We start from the raw sequence: 24,349 nt of genomic DNA, 5'->3' as shown, positions 1-24,349 counted from the left end.
CCAACTGTAACAAACGTACCACACTAATGCAAGATGTTAGTGGGGGGCCTGGGTGGCTCAGTAGGTTAAGCGGCTGCCTTTCTGCTCAGGTCATGATCCCTGGGTCCTGGGATCGAGTCCCACATCGGGCTCCCTGCTTCTCCCTCTGCCTCTCTCTCTCTTTTTCTCTGTCTCTCATGAATAAATAAATAGATTAAAATCTTTTTAAAAAAAGATATTAGTAATAGAAGAAACGATATGCAAACAAGAGGAGGTATACGGGAACTCTCCATATTATCCGCTCAATTTCTCGTAAAAAAAAGAAGCCTATTTTTTTTTTCATTTAAAAATTTTTTTTTAAAGATTTTATTTATTTGAGAGAGAGAGAGAGAGAGAGCAAGCACGAGTAGGGGGAAGGGCAGAGGGAGAAGCAGACTCCGTGCTTGGGAGCAAGGAGCCCGATGTGGGGCTCAATCCCAGGACCCCAGAAACACGACCTGAGCCAAAGGCAGTTGCTTAACGAACTGAGCCCCCCAGGCACCCCTTACATCGTTTTTAACATTTTATTTTTTTTAAAGTAATCATACCCAACATGGGCCTCCAACTCACAACCCCGAGATCAACAGTCACATGCTCTACTGACTAAGCCAGCAAGGCACCCCTAAAAACAATAACGCCTACTAATACTAAGAAGAATGGGGAGGGAGTGACTGAACAACTTAAACAACTGGAGATCAAACTGCAACAGATGACTGCGCCATGGAAGAAGAGTGGCAGGTCCTTTTGAAAACATCTTACAAATGACAGTATCTGTTTCTTTGGCAAATAGTGATATCCAAACACTGTAGGATTCTCTAGGACTCTGGCTGCCATCGAGGTCTTTATGTGATCTTATCACCTCTCTGGTTCCAACACCCCTGATCTTTTAAGGTCAAGTGCCTCCTGCCTTAATGCTTAATCCAGAAAAAAAAAGAATGGCTCAGCTCAACATATGAAAATCCAGACAGCCTCACCCAGGAAGATGCTCTTCAGCCCTGCCTGGGAAATGGCCATGTTACCCGAACTCTTGCAAATACTTACAGTATTTACTTGTACATTTACTCCGCTAAATACTTACAAATGAGAGCCTCCTTTTCCAGTTGGCATCTAAGTACAAGAGAGACTGGGTCAGAGTATAAACTGAGGGCATGGATCATGGCTAAAGTGCTCTGCGGTCAGAGAAGGAGCTTGGAGCCAGATCATCGAGGCATTATAAGACAGCAAGAGAACACAGGTTTATAAGCAGACAGCAAGTAAATTTTCATTACAGAGATTTTTTTTCCCCTTTCTTTAAGTATTTCAGATAAAAAGATAAAGAATATAGTAAACACTCTTATACCCACCACCTAGCTTTAGCAGATATAAACATTTTGCCATGTGGCTTCTCATTTCAGTGTTAAGAACAAAACTGAAAAGATACAGGGGAACCTGGGTGGCTCCATCGTTAAGCGTCTGCCTTTGGCTCAGGGCGTGATCCCAGAGTCCTGGGAGCCTGCCTCTTCCTCTCCCACTCCCCCTGCTTGTGTTCCCTCTCTCGCTGGCTGTCTCTCTCTCTAATAAATAAATAAAATCTTAAAAAAAAAAAAAAACCTGAAAAGATACAAACAGGGGAACCTGAGTGGCTCAGTCAGTCAAGCGTCTGCCTTCGGCTCAGGTCATGATCCTGGGCTCCTGGGAACAAGTTCCGCATCGGGCTCCCTGCTTAGCAGGGAGTCTGCTTCTCTCTCTCTTCCCCACTCGTGCTCTCTCTCAAATAAATAAAATCTTAAACAACAACAACAAAAAAGATACAAACAAAACCCACCACTAACACTATTTCTTCTCCTTTTTTTTACCAAGAAGTGAACACTACCTGAAGTTGGTGTCTCTCATTCGAATCAGAATTGGTATGCGTGTATCTATAAACAATATGCAGTAGTCTTATGTATTTTTAATGTACCTTAATGATATTATACCATGCACATCATCTCACAGCTGGCTCTTCCATTCAGCATTATTATTCTAAGGTTTTCCACGCTGAAATGTGGGCATCTAGTTTATTCATTTTAACTTCTCCATAGTATTCAATTGCAGGACTAAAAATAGTTTATTTTTCCATTGCCCTATTACGTATGTTGTTTGTAATTTTTTTTACTATAAAAAAATGCTGTAATAAATATTCTCTACAATTCTTCTTGTGAGAAAGAAAAGAAGAAAAAGAAAAGAAAAAATAAATGAAATGGTCCTGTCCTCAAGTCTTTTTTTTTTTTTTAAGATTTTATTTATTTATGTGACAGAGAGACAGCCAGCGAGAGAGGGAACACAGCAGGCAGAGTGGGAGAGGAAGAAGCAGGCTCCCAGCGGAGGAGCCCGATGTGGGACTCGATCCCGGAACACCGGGATCCTAAGCCGAAGGCAGACGTTTAACGACTGCGCTACCCAGGCGCCCCCTGTCCTCAAGTCTTGAGGCATGATGGACCTCCTTCCAACCGTGACTATGGAATATAAAAGTTTACATACAGCTTTCTGCAAATGACATTCAGAGTAGGGAAGGATGGCCTAAGTGAATGTTTTCAATCTGTGGTTTTGAAACCAAGTTATGGGTTGAAAAAAAATATTAACTAAAAGAGAAGATAAAATATCAAAGTGCACATAATATGGACATTATTTCATGAAAATTTTTTTTTAGGATTTTATTTTAAGTAATCTCTACACCCAACGTGGGGCTTGAACTCACAACCCGAGATCGAGTCGCATGCTCCACCGACAGAACCAGCCAGGCGCCCCTATTGTATATGAAACTTATGTTTTATACAAATACATACAACAAATGATATACTAGGTCCAATATAAAATTTCTTATTGTGGCTCTTGATGAAAAAAATGGAAAAACACTGGCCAAAACTATACCTAGAGCTCAGGGAAGAATTCACAAGAGTAATGTTTGAACTGGAGACAACGAAGACGCATGCCTGACCTCATGAGCAGCTCTGAAATGGGATGGATACTACATACTAATGGTACAATGGACAATATGTACTTGACTGTAGGAGTCAGGAGGCAAGAACAGGAATAGGGGAAAGACAAGCGGACGGGGACCAGCAACAGCCAACACACAGAGATGGGGCAGTGAGGCTGGTTTAGGAAATGCTGAATGTACCATTTAGCTTCTTAGACCGGGAGGAGGCGGCAGGGCTGGGAACGCAGATACAGCGGGGGCGGGGGCTTGAATGTTCCGCCAAGGGCTTGAGACTACTTTACCTGGGGTCTGAGGTAGCGTTTTTCTCCCAAATGGCAGATCAAGAATCAAGAACTCACATTACTGAGACATAACCAGAGTTTTTTTTTTTTAATTAAGTAGAATAGAGTCAGAGTGTACCATACATGAGGACGGGCAGTATTTTGTGAAACTTTTGAAATATATAATTGAAACTATATTTCTATCTACCTATCTATTATTCTGGGTTAAGTGATCTCTGAGCCTCATGTGGGGTTCAAACTCACAGCCCCAAAATCAAGAGTTGCGTGCTCTACCAACTGAGCGAGCACCATTCGTCTGGGTTTTGATGTAAAAGGCATTTCTTACTGAGGACTGTGATAAAAAAAAGTTTGAAAGCTACTGGTCAGAAGTCATAGAAGGCTTCTAACCAGGGAAAGAAATGACACTAATGAAAAGCCTGCCATTAACCTCCTCGATGACAAAGCAATTCTGAACCACTTAGAGGCAATTCACCCTTCAAGGGGTCCCGCTATCTTTTCTGTACTACATGCGGGGCTGTCTTTGCAAATGGCTTCCTGAAGGCATCAAAGTACACACTACGAAGGAACACACTAGCAATCTCGATTTCTCCCTGGGCATTTTCTTCCTTTAATTTTTTTTTTCTTTTTGAGGGAGGGGTATCCTTAAAGAGGAGGAAGGAGGAAAATGAACTATGTATAACATATTATATATATATATATACACAAGGATTTCAAAGCTACCTTCAAGGAATTTTTTTTTTCAAGTACATTACCCACAATGTGGAGCTCAAACTCATGACCCTGAGATCAAGAGTCACATTCTCTACTGACTGAGCCAGCCAGGCGTCCTGAAAAAATCTTTTAAAGATTTTAATTAAACTTTTTATTTTACGATCACTGCAGATTCATATGCAATTGTAAGAAACAATAGAGATCCCATGTACCCTTTAACCGGTTTCCCCCAATGGTAACACCCTGCATAGCTACCGCACAGCCTGTCACCAGCAGGAAGCTGACAACGATACAATCCACGATCTTATTCAATTTCCCCAGTTCACACGTACTGGTGCACGTGTGCCTGTGGATTCAGTTCTATGCAATGTTATCTCACGTACAGATTTGTGTAATCAGTACCACAGTCAAGATAGAGAACAGTTCCATCACAAGAATCCCGGGTACTGTCCTCTAAGAAGCCTTTTATTTTATTTTAAAGATTTTATTTTTAAGTAATCTCTACACTCAATGTGGGGTTCAAACTCACAACCCTGAGATCAAGAGTCACATGCTCTACCCATGGAGCCAGCCAGGCACCCCTAAATCCAAATACTCTGTTACCACGGAGGTCTTCAAGTTCTTTACCCAGATCTAAGGCAAGAACTAGGTTCCCAAGGTCAACTGAAGAGTCCAGTGAATCCCACTACCCACACTGTAAAAAACACTTGAGGGACATGTTTATTCTTGGTGTACCTGACACTTACATGATAAATATGACTATGTAAAAACTGCAAAAGCATATATAAAATTAAAAAAACACAAAACAGCAGAAGTATTACGATCACAATCTGTTAAAAATCTGTATCTAAGGGGGTGCCTCGGTGGCTCAGTCGGTTGGGCATCTGACTCTTGATTTCGGCTCAGGTCATGATCTCAGGGTCCTGGGATCAAGCCCCACAACAGGCTCTATGCTCAGCTGGGAGTCTGCTTGAGGGTCTCTTTCCCTCTCCTTCTGCCCCTCCCCCCCACTTGCCCACACTCTCTCTCAAATAAATATAATAGACAAATCTTTAAAAAAAATCTTTATCTAGGGGGCGCCTGGGTGGCGCAGTCGTTAAGCGTCTGCCTTCGGCTCAGGACGTGATCTCGGCGTTCTAGGATTGAACCCCACATCAGGCTCTTCTGCTGGGAGCCTGCTTCTTCCTCTCCCACTCCCCCTGCTGTGTTCCCTCTCTCGCTGGCTCTCTCTCTGTCAAATAAATAAATAAAATCTTTTAAAAAAAATCTTTATCTAGGAATATGTACACACGATAGTTTGGGAGGTAATGGGGGCCATGCAGAAATTTACAATCTGCAACAGTACAGTGGTGGCCTACACTGTTTTCCCTTTTGTGTGTTTAAAGTACATGTAAGTAGTTAAACAACTGGACTGGGTTTCTGGGGTCGCAGGATGATACCAGAGAGGACTGAGGGTGTAGAAACAATGCTCAGAGTGTATCTTGCAGCTGACAGTTCCTACAGGCCTGGATGGCCAGATGGAGACGGACCTTTCTCCTCTGCTTCCCTGTAAGCAGGCTGAATAAAGGGAGTGCAAGGGAAGGGCTGAGAAGGGATCCAGACGTAGGGTGATCAACCACGCAGTCTTTCCAGGACTGACGGGTTTCCCAGAATGTGGAACTTTCTGTGCTAATACCAGAAAAGTTCCAGGCAAATGGGGACAAGTTGGTCATCCTATCTGGAAGGTTTCTATCTGCACTTCCTTGGAACTTGAAGCAGCTAAGTAAACCTTTTGTGGTTGAGGACTCAGAACATCGGGGCAGGGAAGTGTGGAGGGATGATTTAGAAGAGAGTTAAGGTGACCATGACACTTTCTGAACACCTGAGCGTCCATCTTCCTTTGGCCTAAAAAGAAGTTGCCACAGATGAGTTATAAAACCTGATTTTTGAGTCTCACAAAAATGTAATGGAAAGTAATTCTGGCAGATACACATATTTTAAAGACTAGGCTCAAACACGTTACAGAGGGAAAAAAAAAAGAAGAAAAGATTACCTGTCAAAAAAGAGAAAAGCATTTAACCTCAAAGAGTGGGTGGAATACCAATGCACTGAGCAATTTTATAAATTGGGCACTTCAGCTTTTAAAGAAGTACAATACTTCTTATAATTTCTAAATTGAGCTACTTGTCCATCCATGAAAAAAATGTGACTTGTGTTCATTCTTCTTAGAGCTGGTTAAAATGAAAAGACAGCTGTCCCAGCACATCCCACACAGTCATCCACCAGTGAGAGATGTGCAGAAGACCAGAACACAGGTGCGCACCCAGCAAAAGCTTGCAATCCCATATCCTGGAGCCCAGTCACCCTTCAATGGCTTAATATGTGCAAGGCACTCTGCTGGGCACAGCCAGACACAACTTTTACTCTTAAGAAACTCAGAGGCTCAACTCAAGGTACAGTCTCAAAACAAGGAGATGAACAAAGGGCCCTAATACCATTTACTCATCACCTTAACAGCAGGGTCAGCAAATTCTATGGGAACCCAGGTGAAGCAGCCATGTTCTTCATGCATAAACCTGACCATTGGACCTTATTCCATCTGTTCTAGCCTCTCTCTTGAATGCTCAACTCATCTCTGACTAGTGGACCCTCTCCTCAACATGTAAGTCTCTTTTGCCCTCAACAGCCCCCTCAAAAAACCTTGCCTTGGTGCTGAGTTTTTCTTAGTGTTGCCAATTTAGCAGATAAAAATAAAAACTGCCCACTTAGATCTAAAAATCAGATAAACAATGGGTTTTTTTCTTTTACTCTAAGAATGTCCTATGTACTCTTTGTGACATATGCTATAAAATTATTTATTGCACATTCAGCAAACTAAGAACAGAAAGGAATTCCCTTAACATGATAAAGGTATTCTTGAGAAACCCACAGCTAATATATTCAATGGTCAAAGACTGAAAGAATCCCCCATAAGATCAGGAACAAGAGAAGGATGCCTACTTTTACCACTTCTTTTCAATTTCATAAAAGTAGTTCTAGCCAGAGCAAGTAGGCAAGAAAAAGAAATAAAAAGGTCTCCAGAGTAGACAGAAAGAGCAAAACTACCTTTATCCATAGATTATATGATCCTACACATAGAAAACCCTAAAGAATCAACACACACACACACAAACCATTACAGCTAATAAAAGAATTAGGCAAAAATGCAGGATAAATTATTTCTAAACATTAGCAATGAGCAATTCATAAAGACGTTAAGATAAAAATTCCATTTACAGCGGCATTAAAAAGAATAAAAATACTTAGGAATAACTGTAACTGGGGAAGTGCAAGACTTGTACACCGAAAACTACAAAATGCTGCTGAAAGAAATTTAAAAAGATCTAAATAAATAAAAAGACATCTCCTGTTCACAGATTAAAGACTCAGTATTGTTGGGGCGCCTGGGTGGCTCAGTTGTTAAGTGTCTGCCTTCGGCTCGGGGCGTGATCCCAAGGTCCTGGGATCGAGCCCCACATCGGGCTCCTCATCTGGGAGCCTGCTTCTTCCTCTCCCACTCCCCCTGCTTGTGTTCCCTCTCTCGCTGGCTATCTCTCTCTGTGTCAAATAAGTAAATAAAATCTTAAAAATAAAATAAAATCAAGTTTTCTTTTAAAAAAAAGAAAAATAAATAAAAATAAAAATAAAAAAAATAAAGACTCAGTATTGTTAAGATTAAAGATGCTAAGGGTGCTTGGCTGGCTCGTTGGTAGAACATGTGACTCTTGATCTCAGGGTCATGAGTTCAAGCCACACACTGGGAATGGAGCCCACTTAAAAAGAGAGAGAAGACAGATAGATGATAAGCACCGTTAGTCACTAGGGAAATACAAATCAAAACCACAATGAGATACCACTCCACACTCATTAAGATAGCTATTTTTAAACAAACACAAGGAAAGTAAGTGTAAGCAAAAACACCGAGAAAGTGGAATCCTAATACATTGCTGTTGGAAATGTTAAATGGCACAGCAACTGTGGAAGTTTAGCAGGGACTGCCTGGGTGGCTCAGTCAGTTAAGCCTCTGCCTTGGGCTTGGGTCGTAATCCCAGGGTCTTGGGATCGAGTCCCATGTCAGGCTCCCAGGGAGCCTCCTTCTCCCTAGCCTCCTTCTCCCTCTCCCTCTGCATCTCCCCCTGATTGTGCTCTCTTGCTCTCAAATAAATAAAATGTTAAAAAAAAAAAAAAAAAAGCTTGGCAGTTCCTCAATAAGTTAAATATAGTATTAATATACAACCCAGCAACTTCACTCGTAGGTATATACCCCAAGTACTGAACACAGGAGTTCAAACAAAAACATGCACATGAGTGTTCACAGCAGCACTATTCACAACAACGAAAAAGTGGGAAAGACGGGGTATGTCCACACAATGGACTATTATTTAGCTATATGTCATGAAGTGCTGGTACAAGCCGTAACATGGGTGAATCTTAGTAACATTATACTAAGTGTTAAGAAGCCACATACAAAAGGTTATATACTACAGAATTCTACTTTTTGGAAATATCTAGAAGAGGCAAATCCACAGGGACAGAAAGCAGATTAGTAGTTGCCAGGGTCTGGGGGGAGGGAGAAACGTGGAGTCACTGCTTAATGAGTATACGGAGTTTTCTTTTGGGGTGAAAAAAATGTTCTTGAACTAGACAGTGGTGATCGGTCGCACGACAGCATCAATGTACTGCCACTGACTTGCACCCTTAACAAAATGGCCAATTTTATCTGTATTTTACCACAAAACATTATCCATTACTTATCTGAAATTCAAACTCAACTAGACATTCTGTATTTTATCTGGCAATCCTAGCTCCACTCTATCCTGCTCAAGGTTCCCCTTCTCTTCAAAGGTTCTTAAGGAATTGCCTTAACATTTGCAACCCAGTCCCTAACTCTCAACATTCAACAGGTGTGCAGTCTGGTTTATGCCCTGACAATCCAATTCAAACTGCTATTGTTAATGTCATCGGTGATGTCCAAATTGCCAAATTTACTGGAAATTTTTGGCTCTTGCCATAAACGCTTTCTCCCTAGCAACTGACATGGTACAAATTCTTTTCTATTTTCTTTTTTCTTTTTTTTTTAAGATTTTATTTATTTGAGAGCAAGAACACATGAGCACAAGCGGGGGGGGGGGCAGAGGGAGAGGGAGAAGCAGACTCCCTGCTGAGCCGGGAACCCGATTCAGGGCTTAATCCCAAGACTCCAGGATCATGACCGGAGCCGAAAGCAGCCGATTGACCAACTGAGCCATCCAGGCACCCCAAATCCTCTCCTTTTTGCAATACTCTCCTTTCCCCTTGGCTTCTGTGCAGTGTAAGGTTAACTTGGCAGGTTTGGAGTGTTCAAGTCCTGCACAGTCTAAAAAAATCGGGCCCTTTGCCAGCTCCTTGGGGATAATCTCTAAGCCCTTGGAACATCCTTCCTGTTAAGACTGTCTGCATACACCTGAGACCTTGGCCACACCAGACAGCTTACACTACCACTGTGATTTATGGTGGGAGCCTTGGGCCACGTCAGTTGGACCTCTGAAGGGGGTGGGGCCTGAATAACTAAGGTTACCCACGTGGGCACTCCATGCCTACATGACTGACCCAATAAAAACTCTGCACAGGCTCAGGTGAGCTACCCTGATTGGCAGCATCGGTAAATGTTGGCAAATATCATTGCTGGGATGAAAACTAAGAGCTGTCCATGTGACTCCACTGAAGAGGACGACTAAAGCTTGTCCCTGGTCTTTCCTAGACTCTATACTATGTGCCTCTTTCCTTTGCTGATTTTAATCTGTCTTTTCACTGTAATAAACCATAACTGTGGGGCGCCTGGGTGGCACAGCGGTTAAGCGTCTGCCTTCGGCTCAGGGCGTGATCCCGGCGTTATGGGATCGAGCCCCACATCAGGCTCCTCCGCTGGGAGCCTGCTTCTTCCTCTCCCACTCCCCCTGCTTGTGTTCCCTCTCTGCTGGCTGTCTCTCTCTGTCAAATAAATAAATAAAATAAAATAAAAAACAAAATAAATAAACCATAACTGTGAGTATAACAGCTTTTACGAGTTCTGTGAATCCTTCTAGTGAGGGTGGTTTGGGGACCCTTGACAAACTTGTTACCATTTTCCCTAAGTCTGATTATCTCCTCTTTTTTCGTCTTTACCACTGGATCCCCTTTGCTTTGCCCTCCCTCTAAATGCTGGTATTCTACTCTCGGTTATCTTCTCTCCTCTGCTCCCCAACCTGCAATAACGTCCTTCCCACCTATCCCAGGCAATTTCATTCACTTGTGGCTCTGACTGCCACCTGCCCTCATCCCCATTTGAGACTCCGGCCTGGATATTTCTGCCTGGAAGCTCATCTTAGCATGCCCAGGTCAGATTAACCCTCTATCCAAACACCTTTCCTACTTTGGTTCCAATTTTAGTTGCTGACTCCATATCAATATAGTGGGCACTAAAACCCTCATTCCCAGGGCGCCTGGGTAACTCAGTTGGTTAAGTGTCTGCTTTCGCCTTCGGCTTGGGTCATGGTCCCAGGGTCCTGGGATTGAGCCCCACGTCAGGCTCCCTGCTCAGTGGGGAGCCTGCTTTTTCCTCTCCCTCTGCAGCTCCCCCTGCATGTGCTCTTTCTAATAAGTGAATAAAATCTTTAAAAAAATAAAACAAAATCCTCATTCCCTAATCAACCAATTAACAAGTCTTGCCTTTTTCTCCTTCCAAACACCTCTGAAACTCTGACTCTCCATTCCCATTCTGGCCCTCATTAGCTCTCACCCGAGCTCTTGCACACATTTGTCAAATGTTCTCCCTCATGTATCTCATGCATCCCCGTCCCCCAATCCAGCTCCATCCTTTTTACCTAACAGTTCTAAAACATGAATCTGCCCAATTATTCCTACTTAAACTCCTTCAGAGGCACCCCAGCCCCTGCAGACTTAGGCTCTTTAGCAACACTGTAAGTTGTGACCCGGATCTGCTCTCTCCACCCCCACGCTCTGCCTTCTTTCCACCCCAACTCTCCAGCAATGCCCAACCAGTCTAAACCCCCGGACCCATACTCACTAAACATCATCTCCGTGCCACGGCCCATTCTAGGCACTGTAGGTAAGTTGTTAACTAGACACAGTTCACTCAAAGGGCCATCATCCAACAGGGAAACCAGGAAGTAAACAGAATAATTTCTGATCCTGCTCAGTGCCGCGAGGAAAACGAAGCTGAAGATGACCGACCACAATCACAAGCCAACAGGGGTACAGTTTGAGCATGCACAGGGAAGTGGCCTTTGAGAGGAAACCTGAATACTGGTGGGAGGGATCCTTTTTAACATTCTCAGACCCATGTTTACAAAGGTTACTTGTATTAAGTTGCTTACATATATACAGGACCCATACACATACAATCTACATATACGATCTCTTTAGCTAGTGGCCCCTATACGACCAAACCTGAAGCCCACTAGACTTCCTGTCATGGGAGGTGACGCATTTCCTTCTCGTCTGAGCTGCTTTTCTTTTCTTTTTTTTTAAAGATTTTGTTTATTTATTTGACAGAGATAGAGACAGCCAGCGAGAGAGGGAACACAAGCAGGGGGAGTGGGAGAGGAAGAAGCAGGCTCACAGCAGAAGAGCCTGATGTGGGGCTCGATCCCATAACGCCGGGATCACGCCCTGAGCCGAAGGCAGACGCTTCACCGCTGTGCCACCCAGGCGCCCCTGAGCTGCTTTTCATGAAACACATTCTACCTGGTCATCAGATTTTGGAATCACTGGCCCAGGAGGCATTCATTTAACTCTATTCTTCTAAGTCCAATTTTAGGAAGAAAATATCTAGGGGGAAGGGTAGGAGGAGAGTTTATGCAAGAGAAGTAGAAATGCAGAAGAGGGGGGCTAGAGGACGACCTTACGCTAATTCTGAAATGGCTCTTGTAAACAAGAAGAACCAGCAACTAAGGACAACCAACCAAATCTAAGTAAGACTTTAATGTTAAAGGGAGAAGAAAAATGCATGAGGGAAAAAAATCCTCAAATGTAAATGAAGCTAAAAGATTTATTTTACTTTATTTTTTAAGTAGGCTCCACACCCAATGTGGGGCTTGAACTCGCGACCCTGAGAGCAAGAGTCACATGCTCCAGCGACTGAGCCAGTCAGGTGCTCCGAAAAATTCTTATCTTAAAGTATATGAAAACCATTTTTTTAAAATTGGCTTGACTGGGGCGCCTGGGTGGCTCAGTCGTTAAGCGTCTGCCTTCGGCTCAGGGCGTGATCCCGGCGTTATGGGATCGAGCCCCACATCAGGTTCCTTCGCTGGGAGCCTGCTTCTTCCTCTCCCACTCCCCCTGCTTGTGTTCCCTCTCTCGCTGGCTGTCTCTCTCTCTGTCAAATAAATAAATAAAATCTTTAAAAAAAAAATTGACTTGACAATGTCTGACTACCCTTTTATCTTAAAAATTCAAAATCATCGTGAGGGAAGGCTAGTCAAGAGAGTAAAGAAAAATATGACAGGACTTGCTTGAAAATAGGGCACATTAAGAGGTTTATTAGTCACTCGTACAAATTAGCAGTAACTGGTACCACTGGGCCAGGTTACAATTAATTCACAGGAACACTAACTTCACTCTGCCATAGACAAGACCACAGCTAAGTCTCCTCCACGGAGGATTTTATTACCAAAGCTATGTTCTGGCTTTTGTAACGGTTTCCCAGCATCTCATAGAGCGTGCCTCTACAGCATTTATGAGTAACACTGTCCCTGAAAGCCCTTCAGAGAGCAGAGGTGAACACCTTCTCATGGAGGAACATCAGCTTTTCTAAGCGAGTTCGTCTCAGGAGCGGGAGCCACTCCCAGTGGAATAGCTCTACCACGCGGTATCCGAGCCGATTCAACTGCCGCCTCTTCATGTTGTGCAGTCCAAGCAGATCCCTGGAACCATAGCAGTACTGGTTCTTGTTTGTCACCTGAATAGCCAGCTTCACTTGTGGGGCCTGCATGCAGGCTGGGGGATGAGGGCTCGCCAACTCCATGGCCCCCAATCTGTCTGCCACACTGCAAGGGGAGCTCCCCAAACGTATGGCTGCCTTCTCTAATTCCCTTGCCTGCTGCTCGGTCTCTGACTCAATTTCCCCCTGGAAATGTCCTCTTGATTTCCCTCTTAGTAGCTGATTCATCAAATCATCTGTAAGGCTGACTCCCACATGCTTCAGCCTTAATTTGGCTTCATCTTCAGCTGGTATGGCTTCTTGGTTAAATGGTAATGGCTTCATGTTAACGTCAAGCTGGACCTCTAAGTCAGAAGATCGGGTATGAGGCAAAATCATATGGTGTTTGATGTACTGGGGCCCACCTAACATGTTCTCAAGTAAAAAGAGAGCTTCCAGGAATTCAGGCTTTGAGCACATGTCCTTCCTTGCTAAATTCCACACCATTTCCGACCCCTCTTGCTGAAGGTGAGCACTAAGACGATTGCCTCTGTAATCTAGACACTCGACGCCAACTGTACCATCAAGAGTATACAACTCCTTAGTGAGTTCGAACTTACTTCTCTCCTGAGCTAACCTGATGAACTCCGGACTCAAAGCAAAGTTGATGAGCTCTAATGGGAAGTACTCAGAAAATGCCAGGCCCAGCAAGCAGGTGAGCAGGTGTTCTGGGTATCGATTGAACTCAGGCATCTTCCTGTGAATCTCATTTATCAGACTAGAATAAAACTCTTCTGTATTGGGTGGCTTATAATTCAGAGTTCCAAATGACCACAGAATCTTGGCTACATCTTTACTTCGACAGTATGACACCCTAGGAGGCAAAGAAGCAGCCACAGCATTCATTAGCCCTTCATCCAGGATGCGTAAGGCTGAGCAAGCAAGAGTCAGGTGCATGACACCCTGAACCCCTAGAAAAGGAATTCGTTGAGGAGCAACCTGGCCAAATTGCTTCATGAAATTTACGTGATCCACGTGAGTGAAACGGAACATTTTAAGAATATTCACTAAGGCATAATTACTCAGATGCTGCATGTCAGCACAAGCCAAGTCTCCAAGTTTCCGCATGACATATTCAGAGAGACTACTGCTTGATTTAAAGAACCCCAAACAGATTGTACCAATCTCCTCTAAATTGATCAAATCTATATACTTGAGAATCAACGATTCCAGTTTTTGCATGAGGTCTTGGGGTACCTGACGACTTTCACCTATAATATAAATTAAGTGAATCAGCTGGGACAAGGATAGATCTTTCCAGTGTAAATTCAGGTAACTAAAAAAGATTTTTAAAAACCGAGGTACTCTGCGGCCCAAGTACCGCCAGAGGTCGGCCACCAAGAGAAGCTGATTCAGACTCATCTCCCACACCTTACTGCAAAATCTGACCTCGTATACATCTAGCACTGAATGGGAGTGAGGGATTCCTAAACTGACAAAGGCTTTCAAAATATTGATCAGATCCAGGACATCAAAGAGCTGTATGTTTTTCACACTCTGCTGGCAGAGCAAAGCAAAGCTGCTACTGGACAGCACAACAGGGTGCCGCTCTGCAGGCAGAGAGCTCAGCTTACAGAGATACTCAGCAATGACTCGAGGCTGGAGATTATCTTGATCAACTGTGACTTTGTGCAAAATTAATTCACCTTCTGAAACAGAAAGGGGCTGACAAGGCTCCGATCTGTTATAGCTGTGAAGCTGGTACTCCGGTCTTAGCTGCAGGAAACCTCGGGGGTCTTCAAAGGAATCAAACACTTCTATATCATCTTCAACAACTTTCGCGGCCCCGGGTGAGCCCGGCTTCAACGTGCTGGCCTCGGAGGCAGAAACCCTGCTGGATTTCGAACCTGGGAGGGCACGGCTGGTTGTCAGGAGCCTCCAAGAAGAGGAAGCGCTATGAATGTTCTCCACTTTTTTGGCAGGCAGGCAGAGGCTGCTGTGTTCTGGAGGGTCCTGTCCCCTTGGCCGGGCGCAGCTTCCTACACTCCAGTAGGTCACACTCTGGGTCGCACTGTAGGCAAAAGGATTGCAAAACGCTCGATATCCTAAAGGTTTTAACAACTTGAGGGTGGCCACCGTGCTGGCGTCAGTACGGATCGTTCTGGCAGTCAGAACACAGTCCTCACAGGTTTGTCCAGGCAATTTCTTGTTTACATGGTGCTTGATTAGAGCTGGACGGGGAGGCGTTCCACAGAAACTGCCTGGAAATCTTCGGCATATCGCAAGAGCCATGGGTCACAAATGACTGGGCCAGAATTGGTGCCAGATACTGAAAAAAGGGTAGATGAAGAATAAGTGGCTTCCACCTATCACGATACCAAAACGTACACATTTTAAGAAAGGGCTTAAGCTACACTGCTGTGCACTCAAGTAAGTTCCATGCTAGTGAATGCCCCAACCACAAGACAGCACACAGCAAGGATAGACGCCTTCTCCTTGATATCAAGGCGTGAAGGGCCCACTGGAGAATGAGAATGTTGGTGGAAGCTGCTGTACTAGCATCGAAGGTCAAAAGTGGGATTTGGTGGAAGTTTAATTAATTATGCCCACTATACCCCTCCTTGTTCCTCAAGTATGAAGCTTTTGATTACGGGATTGTGTTCTAATGCTGCTCCTACACCTTTTAGAAGATGCCTCTTCTCTCCAGGAGGCTTATCAGGTATTGACTGAACCGCTATCACAGAGCAGTCATGCAGCTGGAACATACACTCAAAAACTCACTTTGGTGGGAGAAGGCAGAAGGCTGATGAGCTCCGCTCATTGTCAATTCACAGGTGGGAAGCAAAAAGCATCTCGAAGTTGGGCTCAGGGTTCGGGGAACACCAGTTCACGTGCCTGCCCTGCTGACGTGCAAGGGAGCAGCACGGCTCTCCTCTGGGGGCGGCTCATCAGCAGTGCTGCCAGCGAGTCAGGTGCTGACTACCCTGCCTCTGAGCAGCGCAGGTCCCACTGTCCCCCACGGCAGAAACCACGAGAGGCTATGACACTGACTCTGCTATCCTCCTGCTTTCTCTGAAGGCTTTTAGCGTTCCTTCCACTTGAGAAATGCCAAAGCCTGACGAGCAAAGCCCAGCGAGCCCTGAGCTGCCAGGAAGTGGACCAGATAGGGTTGTTGCTGCACATGACCCTTTGCAGGTTCTGAGAGCACCAGAGTGACTTTCTGAAATCCCCCGCCCAACTCCTGAGTCAGAGCCCACAGTAGAAGAACCAGGCAGCCACAGAGCAGGCCAGGGGCTTTGTTCGGGCAGTCCAGCTATACAGGCTTCTCTGGATGGCAGGAATGTATGCTCTAATTTCTTTGTGAACCAGAGTAGGGTTCTATCATATTAAATCTTTAGACACTTAGTTTTTTACTGTGGCCTGTGGACCATTCTGTCTACTAAGCTGCAATCTATGGGTCCAGACATCACAGACCAGGTGTCAGCAAGCTACAGTCCACGGGTCCAAACCCACCCCTCCACCTGTTTGTTAGGTAAAGTTTTATCTGAACATAGCCGGGCCACACATTACGTATTGTCTATGTCTGCTTTCTCACCAGAAGAGCAGAACTGAGCAACTGTGGCAGAAACTATATGGCCTGCAACGCATAAAATATTTACTATATGGCCCTTTACAGAAAAGTTTGCTATAGACCATAAGCTTATTCCTTTGAATGCAGATGGCCAACTTTTTAAAAATTAGAAAACATTTGGAAAATAGTACTGAAATAACTTTTCCTTTAATAGTTAGAGATAACTGAAGATTTATGCCTCAAAATAGCCACAAGGAATCTCAACCAATATCGCACCGCAGGCAGGGTAGGAACAAAACAGAAAGCAAGTAATAGAACTCTCCAGCTGGGTGCCTGGGTAGCGCAGTCGTTAAGCGTCTGCCTTCGGCTCAGGGCGTGATCCCGGCGTCCGGGATCGAGTCCCACATCGGGCTCCTCGCTGGGAGCCTGCTTCTTCCTCTCCCACTCCCCCTGCTGTGTTCCCTCTCTCTCTGGCTGTCTCTCTGTCACATAAATAAAAAAAAATAAAAAATCTTTAAAAAAAAAAAAAAAGAAAGAAAGAACTCTCCAGCTGACAGAATAGGGCTTTTTTTTTTTTTTTAAGATTCTTGTATTTATTTTTTGGGGGGGAGAGGGAGGAGGGAGAGGAAGAAGAGAGAGGGAGAAAGAGAGAACGTGAGCAGGGGGAGGGGCAGAGGGAGAGGCGGAGACTCTGAAGCAGACTCTACACTTAGCGCAGGGCCCAATGTGCGGCTCCATCTCACGACCCTGAGATCATGACTTGAGCCAAAACCAAGAGTCCAACGCTTATCCAACTGTGCCACCAGGGTGCCCCAAAAGAATAGGGCCTTTAAGAAGACCTGCTTTAGAACCTGGAATCTATATTTGGCTCAAAACAATTTGCAACTAAAGCCATAAACTGTTCAAATCTGTAGACCTTCATCTCGGGAACTAGTTTGAAATAACAACAACAACAAAAAAAGACAAAACATTTTTTTACAAAGTAACTGTGCTCTAAAGAAAAAGCTGGGGCACCTGGCTAGCTCAGTTGGTAGAGTGTGCGACTCTTGATCTTGGGGGTTTTAAGTTTGAGCCCCATGTTGGGTGTAGATTACTTAAAAATAAAAAATCTTAGAAAAATAAACAAATAAAAGCAAAAAACTGAAAACAATCCAAATGTCTCCCCGGAATGAGAGGGCTGGTTTACAGGATAAGTGCGTGGCAGGCATCAACATGAGAAAAAGCACATACAAATATTCAGTGGAACAAGCAGAACACCAGTGAGTGCCATCACCTAAAATGTTTACATAAAGCAAAGTAACAACACAGCTTTTTGGTTATATCTCTGATAAATTAACACTCCCCATTTTATTGGCACTGAAAATGTTAATACAGAAGAGTATATGGATTAATTTAACAAATTACCTTTATAAATAATTTTAAAAGCACATTAAATAACTTAAATTACTTCACTAAATACTAAAAATATTTAACGAAATTACTGTGCATGGTCCTCAAATGAACAAAAGAACCATTTCCTTGAATATCAATGTTTGAATGGTATCGATTCTGTATTTTGAATTAACATGGCCCTTTTCGATTTGCAAAAATACAGATTAAGGGATCCCTGGGTGGCTCAGTCCGTTAAGCGTCTGCCTTGGCTCAGGGCATGATCCCAGGGTCCTCGGATGGAGTCCCATACCAGGCTCCTTGCTCAGCAGGAGCCTGCTTCTCCCTCTGCCTGCCACTCCCCCGCTTGTGCTTTCTCTCCCCCTCTCTCTGTCAAATAAATAAATAAAATCTTAAAAAAAAAAAAAAGAAAGAAAGAAAGAAAGAAAGAAGGAAAGAAAGAAAGAAAGAAAAAAACAGGTTAAATCCCAAAGTTGGAAAAAACAACAGCCACAATCATCTAAGGCCTCCTCTGTGCCAAACCTAGTATATTATTTTTATTTTTTATTTTTTGTTGTTTTGTTTAATGTTTTTAAAGGTTTTTTTTTTTTTTTTTTTTGTTTTGTTTAATGTTTTTAAAGGTTTTTTTTTTTTTTTTTTTTGAGAGAGTGCCCACACACAAGTGGTGGGGGGAGGGAGAAGCAGACTTCCAGCTGAGCAGGGAGACCTACTGGGGGCTTGATCCCACCTGGGATCATTACCTGAGCCTAAGGCAGATGCTTAACCAACGAAGCCACCCAGGCGCCCCCAATATATGCTTTTTATTTTTTAAAAATTTTTAAAAAAGATTTAATTTATTTATTTGACAGAGAGAGAGACAGAGGGAACACAAGCAGGGGGAGTGGGAGAGGAAGAAGCAGGCTTCCAGCAGAGGAACCTGATATAGGGCTCGATCCCAGGACGCTGGGATCACGCCCTGAGCCAAAGGCAGATGCTTAACGACTGAGCCACCCAGGTGCCCCCAATATATGCTTTTTAAATCTGCATTAGTTCCAGTCCTTACCACCTCTCTGTAAGGTAGGTCTTATTATCTCTATATTGTGGATGAGGAAAAGGACACTTCACAAGATTAAGGAACCTGCTGAAGGTTACACAGCTAAGGGATGGAGTGGGGTTTGACATCAAAGACTGTCTGATTCCAAAATCCACATTGTGGGTATATTCCAGACAAGATCAGATTCCAGACAAAGAAGTGGGGAGGATCCTGAACAACCTATAATATTTCCAGACGCCAGGGAGCTGGAGGGGTTAGGAATGGGTGAACTCAAAAGCCCCCCTCACCTCTAATTCGGGCAAACCTCAGAGGTAGTGTTGTTCGGTTCCAGATCACTGCAATAAAGTGTCACAATAAAGTGAGTCAAAGGAATCTTCTAATTTCCCAGTGCACAGAGAAGTTATGTTTACACCATATTGTAGTCTGTCAAATGTGCGATAGCATTATGTCTAAAAAACAACATACATATTTTAATTATAAAATACTTTGTTAAAAAATGCTAACCATCATCTGAGCTTTCAGCAAGTCATAATCACTGATCACAAATCACCATAACAAATATAATAATATTTAAAACATTTGAAATATTGCAAAAATTACCAAAATATGACACGGAGATAGGAAGTGAGCAAATGCTGTTGGAAAAATGTTACCAACAGACTTGTTCGAGATGGGGCTGTCATAAACCTTCAATTTTTAAAAACCACTCTCTCTGTGAAGTGCAGTGAAGTACAAAATGAGCTATGCCTGTAGTCTAGGATCTGAGCTATCACTAAGGTTAGTTTTTACCACTTACAAAAAGAACAGAGAAGAACTCAAAGACCGAAATCTACAGGAAGGAATGTGTTTACAAGATATCCCATCATCGTGGTAAGGAGAAGTACCATAACTGAAGACCTGAAAGTTGGCAAGAGAGATAAGGGATCCGGAATTTAGGGCTCAACGCAGGAGAGAAGCAAAAGGAAACGCCGGGATAATGAAGACCCCCAGAATAGAACTGTGAGCAGACATAAGGAGCAACCAGCTCATGCCAGAGGAGGTAAATATTACCAAGGAGAGGAGATTTATACTTCTGAGGAATCATCTGGGGACAGACAAGCAATAGGTAGACAGAAAACCAAGCCAGTAACAACAGTGACAAAAATGATTAACTCCAGGAAAACACAAAAGTTGTGTAAGACAGAAAATGGTATATTATACTCCCTGCTCAGCTATGAATATTTATATAACCTTATTGATATAAGCCTTGAATATCAGCTTAACCAAAAATTATAAGCAAACTATATATGGAGGATGCAGGCAGGGGAAGAGGAACGGGGGGGGGGGGGGCGGGGGGGCTGGGTAGTGAGGCCCAGAGCCTCAAAGCCCATAATGAAGAAGTCAAAGATTTTATAGATATAGATACTTCCTAGAAACAGCAACACAAATATATTGTTTAAAAATATACTGATAAATGCCAAAAGAAATAAAGAGTGGAGGGGCGCTTGGGTGGCTCAGTCGTTAAGCATCTGCCTTCGGCTCAGGGCATGATCCCAGGGTCCTGGGATCAAGCCCCGCATCTGCCTCCCTGCTCCACTGGGAGCCTGCTTCTTCCTCTCCCACTCCCCCTGCTTGTGTTCCCTCCCTCACTGGCTGTCTCTCTCTCTGTCAAATGAATGACTGAATGAACGAATGAATGACAGAAAGAAAGAGAGGAAAGTGCCTCCACAGAACAAAAAAGGAGGGAAAAAGAAAGGAAATGAAAATTTAGTGTTAAAAGTTCCATCAGACTATTGGACTGTGTAAACCATGTCCAACTTTGACAAAAATTAAATTTGCCAAGTGCATGACTAACAGGAAATTAAGGTATTCTTTGAGAAGACAATCAGTGTTCAAAGAAAGTAACCTTAAGTTTCAAGGAAAATGTGGAAAAGTTTTTCTAGTCCAAGCAATTCCTACTGTCTGCAGAACTTCCTTATGGGTGCCCAGCAACAGAAACGATGACAAAATAAGGGATCGTAGAAGCCCGCAAAGCCGACTGCAAACGGCAAGTAGGAGCTACTGACTTTTCCACCATGCAACTTTCAGCATCACTGTCTAGACACCGTGTCTACATACACAGGTCTGAAACAGTCACTTCAGGAGTCTGGTCTTGAGTACTGTGGGGAAGGAAAGGAAAGAAATGAAGGGAAGATACAGAACCAATAAAGCAGAACAGTGAGGAGAAAAGGCACTGCAAAGGAGAGGTTGTCACGCTGTGTTTGCCCAGACAGAAAACACAGCCGAGTGAGTGAGTTCCTCCTTACTTAAGGACTCCCAGAGAATGCGTAAGAAAGATGGAAAGGGAATACTACGAGATGGCCAATCAGTAACTCCTGACGCCTTCTCTAAGGGTTCAAAGACATGTGACATCAGCACAGAGCTCCCTTCCTAGTTTAAGTGTATAAACTTAATACATGTATATTCTCCTCCCCATCTCCTCTTTAGGGGTCCTAACAAACCAGAATGGAGCCTCAGAGACCCCTGGCACTGCCCAACCACCCTGAATGATGTGATTTCACAGGAGTGAGGACTCTTACCTTTGCACCTTCCAGGTACAGGTCTGAGCAAAGCCGAATAGCTTCATTTAAACTATAGTCCGGGGCACCTGGGTGGCTCAGTTGGTTAAGCATCTGCCTTCAGCTCAGGCCACAATCCTGGAGTCCCAGGATTGAGTCCCACACTGGGCTCCCTGCTCAGCGGGGAGTCTGCTTCTCCCTCTGTTGCTCCCCCTGATAATGCGTGCGCATGCGCTCTCTCTCTCAAAAAAATAAATAAAATCTTAAAAATAAATAAACTATAGTCCAGAAGTTAGAGGAAGGGAGCCAGAGGGAGGAAGACAGCCATGCTAACTGCAGATTAAGTATATGACACTCAGCATATTCAATTCACCAGTTACTGGATCTCCTCTCTTAATTCTGATTTCCGTCCTTTTGCTAGAAAGGTTTAACCCCCTTATGTCCTGATAAAATTGCCACAAATAAATGGATACTTCAAATTCTAATCTTGTCTTAGTAAATAATTTGTTGAGTAACCCTGAGAATTAAAACAAAAAAATAAATTTCTCTAGATTTTGAGAGTCTATAAAGCTTTAATGCCCCTGGTGAGGGCTTAGAGACTGACCTAAGGACCCTCAGCTATTAATGCAAATGCTAACTGGGCTAGACTCTTCCGTGCTTTGGCTTCCACGCAGGAGCAGAGCTACAAGAGAGAGATCTACTACTACTATGAAGGTCAAACACTAGTGTTCAGGTGTTTAGGCCAAGGTAAGTACCACCCAGAGTTAAGCCAAACCAAAACCAAGTTTAACAGCCCATCCCCTCCACTTTGTTCTAGTTTCCACTTTTTTTTTTTTTTTTTTTTTTAAGAGAGAGAATCTTAGGCAGGCTCCACGCCCAGCATGGAGCCCCACCCAGGCTCGATCTCACAACCCTAAGATCAGGACCTGAGCCAAAACCAAGTCAGACACTTAACCAACTGAGCCACCCAGGCACCCTCTAGTTTCCATTCTTATTGGAGAAAACAGCACATCAAAATTATCTATAAAACTTTTTTTTTTTCAGTTTATATAGCCCATTCCTCCCCTTCTCTAAGCCTCTGCTATTCCTCTATCAGAATGGCAAGAAGGGCCTGGGTAGATACAGTCTGACAAGACCCCACAGATGATTGTTAGAGCCACCGCTCTTAAAGGATTCACAACACTCTATCTTTAGAAAATCTCTGGGTTTAACAACAGAGAGAAGACACTCATGTACTCTCAGCCCGAGAGTGGAGCTACTAAAGAAATCACCAAATCCTTGCAAGTAAAGAGAAATATCTACATCCAAAGTCATGTCAACTGGTCAACTCAACGAAATACTTGGTTTTTATCTATTCTAGGTTTGCAAGGCTGAGCAGTATAGTTTTTCAGACAGTTGAAGGGGAAACTTCAGAATTCTCTGATATCAAAGGTGACTTATTTGCATGACGAATGACAAGACCCTGTTGGGAATCAGAAAAGTAAACCAATGAACAGGGAAGAAAACCATACTGTCAAATAAACTAGGCCTGCACAACTGCCAAAGGCCTCGCTTTCTCCGCTGTATTATGCAACACTGAGTCTTCAGATTTTATTTTGGTCTACTAGGCTTGTAGCGAACTCATCCTCCGCTTGCCTGAGGCCATTCAGAGCAGTGAGTTGTAGCATCTAGTTCTGGGAAAGCGGCTGTTCTTACTACTCACAAAATGTGAGCGAAGTGCAGAAAACAGGAATTAACATGCTAGCTGCAAAAAACAACTAGAGCATGGACCACCAGACACATTTACAAACACCTAAAGCACTTGGCTACCAGCTCCATGGGATGAAGCACTATTCGAGGGTTTACAGTGAGTGAGCAATGAGGCATGGTCTGAGAAAGTGGATGAGTAACTGGTATAAGGAGGGCCCAAAGCTCCCTGAGTCAGGACAGAAGAGCTGTGTCATGATTTGTACGGAAAGAGAAACGGCAATTACTTTTCTTATCTCTGGAGAGAAAACGGAGGAGAACATCAATAATACCCTTAGTTAGGTCTGTGCAACTAGAAACCGTCTGTTAAAAATGGGGAATAGGTATACATCGCATTGATAATTACTGACGACTCAGGGTGACCCAATACTAAGCAAAATATTGTAGGATTTTGCGGCTCAAACTGTGGCCTGCGGACCAGCGGCATCAGCCTCACCTGGAAGCTGGTCAGGAATGCGTAACCTCGGACCCTACCGCAGACCTACAGCCTCAATCTCCAGATCCCCAAGTGATTAGCACGCACGTGAAAGTGTGATAAGAAGTGCGGCAAAACACCTCACTGCATTCTCCCAAAAGCCCTGCGAGGCAGACAGTAACCATCTCCGTCTCCCAAAGGAAAAGTCAAGGTTCAGACGAACCGTTTGCCCAAGGTCACAGAACTCTGGAGTGGCGGGGTTGCCGATATGCTGCCTAAAGCGGGCCTGCGAGGAGTCCGCAGCCGGGCCCGGAAGCGCGGAGCCCAGCCTCGGCACGCGCCCGGCCCTGCGCCGCCCAGGACGGGAGAGGCGGGCCAAGGGCCAGGTGACCTCCTCCCCGGCCGCCGCCACTCACCTGAGCCTGGCGAACGCGGGCGCCGCAACACCAGACCCGGGATCCCGCGGGCTGCCGCAACACCACGACTCCTCCAGCAATACCTGGACCTCACAGCCCCACTTCCGGCCAACTGCCCGCTACTTCCGCCTGCTGCGCTAGTGACGGGTGCGGCCGAGGCTCAAAAGACTCTGTCAGCGTTTTCCAAGGACGTTTTCCAGTAGAGGACGTTGCTAAGAGGACGCGGGAGTCTAGGACCTGCTGAGGGGAAACAGCGCGGTGGATGGGCCGCTCTGGAAGTCGCTGAGTAGCCTAGTCACTGGTTCGAATCCCAGACCGCCACTCAGGGTTTTATAGCTTTGGAGAAGTCACATCAA

At 44.2% G+C, this 24,349-nt stretch overlaps 2 protein-coding genes across 4 annotated transcripts in view; both read right to left on the bottom strand.

Moving 5' to 3' along the window:
- Positions 1–24,120, bottom strand: part of UBOX5 (U-box domain containing 5) — a 38,155-nt gene extending 14,035 nt beyond the window's left edge. For both annotated transcript variants that reach the window (XM_040638061.1, XM_040638062.1), the window contains exon 1: positions 23,994–24,120. The gene's annotated coding sequence lies outside the window, so the exon portion shown is untranslated. The remainder of the gene's footprint in view (positions 1–23,993) is intronic.
- On the bottom strand, positions 12,487–24,128 carry FASTKD5 (FAST kinase domains 5). Of its 2 annotated transcripts, none has more exons than XM_040638060.1 (2): positions 23,994–24,128; positions 12,487–15,215 (listed from the first exon to the last, which is right to left on the bottom strand). In XM_040638060.1, exon 2 carries the CDS (start codon positions 15,176–15,178, stop codon positions 12,731–12,733), a length of 2,448 nt encoding a protein of 815 aa, XP_040493994.1. In that variant the 5' UTR covers positions 15,179–15,215; positions 23,994–24,128; the 3' UTR covers positions 12,487–12,730. The 2 variants fall into 2 exon arrangements, with proteins under 2 accessions (XP_040493994.1, XP_008701515.1); XM_008703293.2 differs by lacking the exon at positions 23,994–24,128 and adding an exon at positions 19,167–19,224.
- Between the last annotated feature and the right edge of the window lie 221 nt (positions 24,129–24,349).

The sequence above is a fragment of the Ursus maritimus genome, unplaced genomic scaffold (genome assembly GCF_017311325.1).
Source record: "Ursus maritimus isolate PB19 unplaced genomic scaffold, ASM1731132v1 scaffold_22, whole genome shotgun sequence".
In the NCBI taxonomy this organism is placed as follows: Eukaryota; Metazoa; Chordata; class Mammalia; order Carnivora; family Ursidae; genus Ursus; species Ursus maritimus.
Note: the sequence above shows the minus strand (reverse complement) of the source record. Positions and strands in the feature narration are given on the sequence as shown.